This window comes from Episyrphus balteatus, chromosome 1 (genome assembly GCF_945859705.1).
Source record: "Episyrphus balteatus chromosome 1, idEpiBalt1.1, whole genome shotgun sequence".
NCBI lineage: Eukaryota > Metazoa > Arthropoda > Insecta > Diptera > Syrphidae > Episyrphus > Episyrphus balteatus.
Window position 1 is genome coordinate 149,148,578 of NC_079134.1, and position 10,557 is coordinate 149,159,134.

The 10,557-nt window shown below is 40.6% G+C and overlaps 1 protein-coding gene across 1 annotated transcript in view; it reads right to left on the reverse strand.

The window, feature by feature from the left end:
- The window catches only part of LOC129906777 (uncharacterized), a 124,751-nt gene extending 122,665 nt beyond the window's left edge, over window positions 1-2,086 (reverse strand). The window contains exon 1 of the mRNA XM_055982691.1: window positions 1,384-2,086. Coding sequence (XP_055838666.1) covers window positions 1,384-1,421 — 38 coding nt within the window. The 5' untranslated portion in view covers window positions 1,422-2,086. The remainder of the gene's footprint in view (window positions 1-1,383) is intronic.
- Window positions 2,087-10,557: the final 8,471 nt, after the last annotated feature.

Sequence of the window (10,557 nt, forward strand, 5' to 3'; positions counted from 1 at the left end):
CTAAAAAAAAAACTTAGGTAGGTAGATCCCTATGCTATGTAGTCACATGAATTTTTATGTTGAGATATTAACTTAGTGGTTTTTGAGAGAATTTAACTTTTTTTTTTTTGAATTAGTACGAGTATATCAAAGATATCGTCATATTTGTTCCTATGAAAAAATTTAAAAAATCCAAGAATCCTACTGTGTTCCAAATTTTAATCCATACCGTAACTACTTTCCAAGTACTAAAGGAAAAATAAAAATACCTTTAAAATACATACTTTGTTATACCTACTTTGTTATTTTATTGTTTAAAGTCTCATTTGAAAAGTGAAAAGGAGGAACTATTCAGTTTAAAAAAAATTTGTTTGTCCTTTATCTTTTCAAAGCATCCTTTCACCTATTTTTTCTGCGTCTGATTAAACAAACATCAGAACAGAGTGTGTTTCTATTATACCCTGCCTACCTTTTCAATAGAGGTTACTCCCAAACAACGGACTGTCAACCACCCCAAGTTTTATCCGCATAACGCAGTCGACTATGAATAGATGATACTCGTACTTGTATATCCTCTTTATTCATTTATGCGAAAATTTGTGTGAATTTGCGCAAATCAAAAAGCACTTCAGACTTTTACATCTCACATGCACCAGATAGAAATTAACAAAAAAAATAATAATAAACAAAACCCTTAAAAAATGCCTCATTTGATGATGCACATATTTTTTCTTCCTTGTATAAACTCAAATTGCAACACAAAGATGTAATAAAAAATATATATTTCCTGCTTTTTGAATGAATAGAATAAGAGTCTCCCCATTTTACCATCACCCCAAAAAAAAACAACCCCTAATAATATTGTTTATGTCATCTTTCTCCTCTCATCAAGATGGTCTCTGTGTGTCATCATCTTCTTTAATGATCATTGTCTCGTATAGTCTCGTTCGTAATCGCACTTATCTTCTTTATCTTTTACACATACAAAATGAGTAGGTACCTTTATCTACCCTTCCTATAAGTCTTAAAGCCCTGCGGGTTTGTGGCACATGTAACACAAATAAGACCAATTTTTTTTTTTCAACGTCATACAATCCCAATCCAGGACCAGAACCAGAAAAAAAACCATTTAAAAAGCAAAGAGAAAATAAAAGTAAAATTTTTAAAAGCAAGGTATCTGTTTTATAATTGGCTAAAAGGACGAGAAAGTTGCAACAAAAAAAAAAAGGAAGAAACATACGGTCCCTCTGCGGATAAACCCCAAACGACAGACAGGTAGAATTTTATTGCAGAGGAAAAAGGAAATATGGGTACTTTTACGATTGTCAAAAATGTCCTTATTTTTTTTAATTTTTCCTGAAAAAAGAAGTTCATTCATTTTGTCATTCTCATTTTTTAACTCACTTGCATCGTGATGCCATTTTTAAACAGCACACCTCCATGATGTTGGATCCTTATGGGAATTCCTTTGCTTAAATAAATCCTTCAAAAGTAGGAAATACACTCAAAAAAACTTGAAATAATTTCCAGAAAAAAGTAAAAAAAAAACAAAAAAACGAAAACACTTTTTCTCTTCACTCTCGCTCTCGCTTGCACTGTTTTTGTTGTTTGGGGAACGCACCAGCTGACATTTAACAACACACAGAAACTAAACTTGATGGATTACCACAAAAAAAAGGAACACCCGCATAGGATTAATAAGTTGGTGTGTGTAATCCTTTCTTATTTTTTATTTGGACTTTGACAAACGGTATAACTATTTATCTGCTTGTCTGCGACGCAGAAGACAGGGAAATACGTTCCCGATGAGCAAAAAATAAAAACAACAACAAAGCAAAGAATGTGGAGAGAAACCCCACAAAAATTTAAAATTGAAATTCCCAACAGGATATTGTCGTAATATACCGTTACAATTAGGGTATTCTCTTTTATATTTCACCTGAACGAAAATAACAGTTTTTTTTTTTTGTAATCAAAATACTGTTTGACAAGAGAGTAGTGAGTGACTCTGGGGAAAATTCGATAATGCAGAACAACACGCCAGCGACGACGTCCGACTTGTAGACTTGATTCACGTTCTGTCTGAATATGACTGAATTTACTGAATTTGTGTAGCAAACCGTAGCAGCTCGTTCGGAGTTGGAAATGGGGCTTTAAGATTCATCGGCGGGTGTTTGGTTTGGATTGGAACCTTTGACTCTCGTCTTTCTATTCCAATAAAACACACTCTCATTCACTAGCTCTCTCTAGTTCTTGGATTTGTTTTATTTTGTTTATTTAGCTGGAAGAGAATTCATTCATTCATGGAGCATTCCAGTTATGTGGATTAGTTTAGTTGCGTTGCGGCTGGAGCCGGTTTTGGGGAATTCTCTTGGAAGTGTTAAGTTTTTGTATGAAATTCTCTCTCTCTCTCTCTCATGTGTGTATTGGTGTTTGTTGGAACCTGGAACGACACTATCAGCTGTCGCACGTACAGTTTACCATTTAAACCATCACTTTCAAATTGGTATGAGTTTTTAGTTTGTTTTTGTTGGGGGGGGAAATTGGGGGTGAAATGGGTAATGTTATAAGCAGGTGGCTATTATAGAAGACTGGAAGTTTGTTGTTGTTTGGATCATGCGCATTTTTATTATATGGGGAGCTGGAATATTTGTTTTTTTTGTACACACAATTATGTGTGGTGGATGGTGGGTGTGTGTTGATATGATATTGATGATGTTGGTGTATTGTTTTTGTTTTGGGAACTGTGCCGGTAGCAAAAAAAAAATTGTCCATCGATAGGTAGATAATAGGAGAATATGGAGCGGTTGGAAAAAAATAGGCAATATTAAATATTATTTCAAATGTATTTCTATATTCGTTAAATGCAAGAAAAAATCTAAATAAATCGTAGATTTTACTTTAATCGTCGACTTTAGTAGCCGGCTTTAGTCGCCGACTTTAGTCGTCGAGTTAAATCGTCGACTTTTGTCTTTGACTTTAGTCGCCGACTTTAGTCGCAGACTTTAGTCGCCGATTTTTATCTTCGACTTTTGTCGTCGACTTTAGTCGTCGACTTAAGTCGTCGACTTTTGTCTTCGACTTTAATCGTCAACTTTAATCGTCGACTTTTGTCACCGACTTATGTCACCGACTTATGTCACCGACTTTTGTCACCGACTTATGTCACCGACTTTTGTCGTCGACTTTTGTCGTCGACTTTTGTCGTCGACTTTTGTGTTCGACTTTTGTGTTCGACTTTAGTCGTCAACTTTTGTCGTCGACTTTTGTCGTTGACTTTTGTCGTCGACTTTTGTCGTCGACTTTTGTCGTCGACTTTTGTCGTCGACTTTTGTCGTCGACCTTTGTCGTCGACTTTTGTCTTCGACTTTTGTCGTCGACTTTTGTCTTCGACTTTTGTCGTCGACTTTTGTCTTCGACTTTTGTCGTCGACTTTTGTCTTCGACTTTTGTCGTCGACTTTTGTCGTCGACTTTTGTCGTCGACTTTTGTCGTCGACTTTTGTGTTCGACTTTTGTGTTCGACTTTAGTCGTCAACTTTTGTCGTCGACTTTTGTCGTCGACTTTTGTCGTCGACTTTTGTCGTCGACTTTTGTCGTCGACCTTTGTCGTCGACTTTTGTCTTCGACTTTTGTCGTCGACTTTTGTCTTCGACTTTTGTCGTCGACTTTTGTCTTCGACTTTTGTCGTCGACTTTTGTCGTCGACTTTTGTCGTCGACTTTTGTCTTCGACTTTTGTCTTCGACTTTTGTCTTCGACTTTTGTCGTCGACTTTAGCTGTCGACTTTTGTCGTCGACTTTTGTCGTCGACTTTTGTCGTCGACTTTTGTCTTCGACTTTTGTCTTCGACTTTTGTGTTCGACTTTAGTCGTCGACTTTTGTCGTCGACTTTTGTCTTCGACTTTTGTCGTCGACTTTTGTCGTCGACTTTAGTCGTCGACTTTTGTCGTCGACTTTTGTCTTCGACTTTTGTCGTCGACTTTTGTCGTCGACTTTTATCGTCGACTTTTTTCGTCGACTTTTGTCGTCGACTTTTGTCTTCGACTTTTGTCGTCGACTTTTGTCGTCGACTTTTGTCGTCGACTTTTGTCGTCGTTTTTTGTCGTCGACTTTTGTCTTCGACTTTTGTCGGCGACTTTTGTCGTCGACTTTTGTCGTCGACTTTTGTCGTCGACTTTTGTCGTCGACTTTTGTCGTCGACTTTTGTCGTCGACTTTTGTCGTCGACTTTTGTCTTCGACTTTTGTCTTCGACTTTTGTGTTCGACTTTAGTCGTCGACTTTTGTCGTCGACTTTTGTCTTCGACTTTTGTCTTCGACTTTTGTCTTCGACTTTAGTCGTCGACTTTTGTCGTCGACTTTTGTCGTCGACTTTTGTCTTCGACTTTTGTCTTCGACTTTTGTGTTCGACTTTAGTCGTCGACTTTTGTCGTCGACTTTTGTCGTCGACTTTTGTCGTCGACTTTTTTCGTCGACTTTTGTCTTCGACTTTTGTCGTCGACTTTTGTCTTCGACTTTTGTCTTCGACTTTTGTGTTCGACTTTAGTTGTCGACTTTAGTTTTCGACTTTTGTCGTCGACTTTTGTCGTCGACTTTTGTCTTCGACTTTTGTCTTCGACTTTTGTGTTCGACTTTAGTCGTCGACTTTTGTCGTCGACTTTTGTCTTCGACTTTTGTCGTCGACTTTTGTCGTCGACTTTTGTCGTCGACTTTTGTCGTCGACTTTTTTCGTCGACTTTTGTCGTCGACTTTTGTCTTCGACTTTTGTCGTCGACTTTTGTCGTCGACTTCTGCGTCGACTTTTGTCGTCGTTTTTTGTCGTCGACTTTTGTCTTCGACTTTTGTCGGCGACTTTTGTCGTCGACTTTTGTCGTCGACTTTTGTCGTCGACTTTTGTCGTCGACTTTTGTCGTCGACTTTTGTCTTCGACTTTTGTGTTCGACTTTAGTCGTCGACTTTAGTCGTCGACTTTTGTCGTCGACTTTAGTCGTCGACTTTAGTCGTCGACTTTAGTCGTCAACTTTTGTCTTCGAATTTTGTGTCGACTTTTGTCGTCGACTTTTGTCGTCGACTTTTGTCGTCGACTTTTGTCGTCGACTTTTGTCGTCGACTTTTGTCGTCGACTTTTGTGTCGACTTTTGTCGTCGACTTTTGTCGTCGACTTTTGTCGTCGACTTTTATCGTCGACTTTTATCGTCGACTTTTATGGTCGACTTTTGTCGTCGACTTTTGTCGTCGACTTTTGTCGTCGACTTTTGTCGTCGACTTTTATCGGCGACTTTTGTCGTCGACTTTTATCGTCGACTTTTATGGTCGACTTTTATAGTCGACTTTTATCGTCGACTTTTGTCGTCGACTTTTATCGTCGACTTTTATGGTCGACTTTTATGGTCGACTTTTGTCGTCGACTTTTGTCGTCGACTTTTGTCGTCGACTTTTGTCGTCGACTTTTATCGGCGACTTTTGTCGTCGACTTTTGTCGTCGACTTTTATCGTCGATTTTTGTCGTCGACTTTTGTCGTCGACTTTTGTCGTCGACTTTTGTCGTCGACTTTTGTCGTCGACTTTTGTCGTCGATTTTTGTCGTCGACTTTAGTCGTCGACTTTTGTCGTCGACTTTTATCGTCGACTTTTGTCGTCGACTTTTGTCGTCGATTTTTGTCGTCGACTTTTGTTGTCGACTTTTGTCGTCGACTTTTGTCGTCGACTTTTGTCGTCGACTTTTGTCGTCGACTTTTATCGTCGACTTTTGTCGTCGACTTTTATGGTCGACTTTTGTCGTCGACTTTTGTCATCGACTTTTGTCGTCGACTTTTGTCATCGACTTCTGTCGTCGACTTTTGTCGTCGACTTTTGTCGTCGACTTTTGTCGTCGACTTTTGTCGTCGACTTTTGTCGTCGACTTTTGTCGTCGACTTTTGTCGTTGACTTTTGTCGTCGACTTTTACCGTCGACTTTTATCGTCGACTTTTATAGTCGACTTTTGTCGTCGACTTTTGTCGTCGACTTTTGTCGTCGATTTTTGTCGTCGACTTTTGTCGTCGACGTTTGTCGTCGACTTTTGTCGTCGACTTTTGTCGTCGACTTTTGTCGTCGACTTTTGTCGTCGACTTTTGTCGTCGACTTTTGTCGTCGACTTTTATCGGCGACTTTTATCGTCGACTTTTGTTGTCGACTTTTAGCGTCGACTTTTATGGTCGACTTTTATGGTCGACTTTTGTCGTCGACTTTTGTCGTCGACTTTTGTCGTCGACTTTTGTCGTCGACTTTTGTCGTCGACTTTTGTCTTCGACTTTTGTCGTCGACTTTTATCGTCGACTTTTATCGTCGACTTTTATGGTCGACTTTTATGGTCGACTTTTGTCGTCGACTTTTGTCGTCGACTTTTGTCGTCGACTTTTGTCGTCGACTTTTGTCGTCGACTTTTGTCGTCGACTTTTGTCGTCGACTTTTGTCGTCGACTTTTGTCGTCGACTTTTATGGTCGACTTTTGTCGTCGACTTTTGTCGTCGACTTTTATGGTCGACTTTTATGGTCGACTTTTATGGTCGACTTTTGTCGTCGACTTTTGTCGTCGACTTTTGTCGTCGACTTTTATGGTCGACTTTTATGGTCGACTTTTGTCGTCGACTTTTGTCGTTGACTTTTGTCGTCGACTTTTGTCGTCGACTTTTGTCGTCGACTTTTGTCGTCGACTTTTGTCGTCGACGTTTGTCGTCGACTTTTATCGTCGACTTTTGTCGTCGACTTTTGTCGTCGACTTTTGTCGTCGACTTTAGTCGTCGACTTTTGTCGTCGACTTTTGTCGTCGACTTTTGTCGTCGACTTTTGTCGTCGTTTTTTGTCGTCGACTTTTGTCGTCGACTTTTGTCGTCGACTTTTGTCGTCGACTTTTGTCGTCGACTTTTGTCGTCGACTTTTGTCGTCGACTTTTGTCGTCGACTTTTGTCGTCGACTTTTGTCGTCGACTTTTGTCGTCGACTTTTGTCGTCGACTTTTGTCGTCGACTTTTGTCGTCGACTTTTGTCGTCGACTTTTGTCGTCGACTTTTGTCGTCGACTTTTATGGTCGACTTTTGTCGTCGACTTTTGTCGTCGACTTTTGTCGTTGACTTTTGTCGTCGACTTTTGTCGTCGACTTTTGTCGTCGACTTTTGTCGTCGACTTTTGTCGTCGATTTTTGTCGTCGACTTTTGTCCTCGACGTTTGTCGTCGACTTTTTTTGTACACACAATTATGTGTGGTGGATGGTGGGTGTGTGTTGATATAATATTGATGATGTTGGTGTATTGTTTTTGTTTTGGGAACCGTGCCGGTAGCAAAAAAAAAATTGTCCATCGATAGGTAGATAATAGGAGAATATGGAGCGGTTGGAAAAAAATAGGCAATATTAAATATTATTTCAAATGTATTTCTATATTCGTTAAATGCAAGAAAAAATCTAAATAAATCGTAGATTTTACTTTAATCGTCGACTTTAGTAGCCGGCTTTAGTCGCCGACTTTAGTCGTCGAGTTAAATCGTCGACTTTTGTCTTTGACTTTAGTCGCCGACTTTAGTCGCAGACTTTAGTCGCCGATTTTTATCTTCGACTTTTGTCGTCGACTTTAGTCGTCGACTTTTGTCTTCGACTTAAGTCGTCGACTTTTGTCTTCGACTTTAATCGTCAACTTTAATCGTCGACTTTTGTCACCGACTTATGTCACCGACTTATGTCACCGACTTTTGTCACCGACTTATGTCACCGACTTTTGTCGTCGACTTTTGTCGTCGACTTTTGTCGTCGACTTTTGTCGTCGACTTTTGTCGTCGACTTTTGTGTTCGACTTTTGTGTTCGACTTTAGTCGTCAACTTTTGTCGTCGACTTTTGTCGTCGACTTTTGTCGTCGACTTTTGTCGTCGACTTTTGTCGTCGACTTTTGTCGTCGACCTTTGTCGTCGACTTTTGTCTTCGACTTTTGTCGTCGACTTTTGTCTTCGACTTTTGTCGTCGACTTTTGTCTTCGACTTTTGTCGTCGACTTTTGTCTTCGACTTTTGTCGTCGACTTTTGTCGTCGACTTTTGTCGTCGACTTTTGTCGTCGACTTTTGTGTTCGACTTTTGTGTTCGACTTTAGTCGTCAACTTTTGTCGTCGACTTTTGTCGTCGACTTTTGTCGTCGACTTTTGTCGTCGACTTTTGTCTTCGACTTTTGTCGTCGACTTTTGTCTTCGACTTTTGTCGTCGACTTTTGTCGTCGACTTTTGTCTTCGACTTTTGTCGTCGACTTTTGTCTTCGACTTTTGTCGTCGACTTTTTTCGTCGTTTTTTGTCGTCGACTTTTGTCTTCGACTTTTGTCGGCGACTTTTGTCGTCGACTTTTGTCGTCGACTTTTGTCGTCGACTTTTGTCGTCGACTTTTGTCGTCGACTTTTGTCGTCGACTTTTGTCGTCGACTTTTGTCGTCGACTTTTGTCTTCGACTTTTGTCTTCGACTTTTGTGTTCGACTTTAGTCGTCGACTTTTGTCGTCGACTTTTGTCTTCGACTTTTGTCTTCGACTTTTGTGTTCGACTTTAGTCGTCGACTTTTGTCGTCGACTTTTGTCGTCGACTTTTGTCTTCGACTTTTGTCTTCGACTTTTGTGTTCGACTTTAGTCGTCGACTTTTGTCGTCGACTTTTGTCGTCGACTTTTGTCGTCGACTTTTTTCGTCGACTTTTGTCGTCGACTTTTGTCTTCGACTTTTGTCGTCGACTTTTGTCTTCGACTTTTGTCTTCGACTTTTGTGTTCGACTTTAGCTGTCGACTTTAGTTTTCGACTTTTGTCGTCGACTTTTGTCGTCGACTTTTGTCTTCGACTTTTGTCTTCGACTTTTGTGTTCGACTTTAGTCGTCGACTTTTGTCTTCGACTTTTGTCGTCGACTTTTGTCGTCGACTTTTGTCGTCGACTTTTGTCGTCGACTTTTGTCGTCGACTTTTGTCGTCGACTTTTTTCGTCGACTTTTGTCGTCGACTTTTGTCTTCTACTTTTGTCGTCGACTTTTGTCGTCGACTTTTGTCGTCGACTTTTGTCGTCGTTTTTTGTCGTCGACTTTTGTCTTCGACTTTTGTCGGCGACTTTTGTCGTCGACTTTTGTCGTCGACTTTTGTCGTCGACTTTTGTCGTCGACTTTTGTCGTCGACTTTAGTCGTCGACTTTAGTCGTCGACTTTTGTCGTCGACTTTAGTCGTCGACTTTTGTCTTCGACTTTTGTGTCGACTTTTGTCGTCGACTTTTGTCGTCGACTTTTGTCGTCGACTTTTGTCGTCGACTTTTGTCGTCGACTTTTGTGTCGACTTTTGTCGTCGACTTTTGTCGTCGACTTTTGTCGTCGACTTTTATCGTCTTCTTTTATCGTCGACTTTTATGGTCGACTTTTGTCGTCGACTTTTGTCGTCGACTTTTGTCGTCGACTTTTGTCGTCGACTTTTATCGGCGACTTTTGTCGTCGACTTTTGTCGTCGACTTTTATCGTCGACTTTTATGGTCGACTTTTATAGTCGACTTTTATCGTCGACTTTTGTCGTCGACTTTTATCGTCGACTTTTATGGTCGACTTTTATGGTCGACTTTTGTCGTCGACTTTTGTCGTCGACTTTTATCGGCGACTTTTGTCGTCGACTTTTATCGTCGATTTTTGTCGTCGACTTTTGTCGTCGACTTTTGTCGTCGACTTTTGTCGTCGACTTTTGTCGTCGACTTTTGTCGTCAACTTTTATCGTCGACTTTTGTCGTCGACTTTTGTCGTCGATTTTTGTCGTCGACTTTTGTCGTCGACTTTTGCCGTCGACTTTTATCGTCGACTTTTGTCGTCGACTTTTGTCGTCGATTTTTGTCGTCGACTTTTGTCGTCGACTTTTGTCGTCGACTTTTTTCGTCGACTTTTGTCGTCGACTTTTATCGTCGACTTTTGTCGTCGACTTTTATGGTCGACTTTTGTCGTCGACTTTTGTAATCGACTTTTGTCGTCGACTTTTGTCGTCGACTTTTGTCGTCGACTTTTGTCGTCGACTTTTGTCGTCGACTTTTGTCGTCGACTTTTGTCGTCGACTTTTGTCGTCGACTTTTGTCGTCGACTTTTGTCGTCGACTTTTGTCGTCGACTTTTGTCGTCGACTTTTGTCGTCGACTTTTGTCGTCGACTTTTATCGGCGACTTTTATCGTCGACTTTTGTTGTCGACTTTTATCGTCGACTTTTATGGTCGACTTTTATGGTCGACTTTTGTCGTCGACTTTTGTCGTCGACTTTTGTCGTCGACTTTTGTCTTCGACTTTTGTCGTCGACTTTTATCGTCGACTTTTATCGTCGACTTTTATGGTCGACTTTTATGGTCGACTTTTGTCGTCGACTTTTGTCGTCGACTTTTGTCGTCGACTTTTGTCGTCGACTTTTTTCGTCGACTTTTATGGTCGACTTTTGTCGTCGACTTTTATGGTCGACTTTTATGGTCGACTTTTATGGTCGACTTTTGTCGTCGACTTTTGTCGTCGACTTTTGTCGTCGACTTTTGTCGTCGACTTTTGTCGTCGACTTTTATGGTCGACTTTTGTCGTTGACT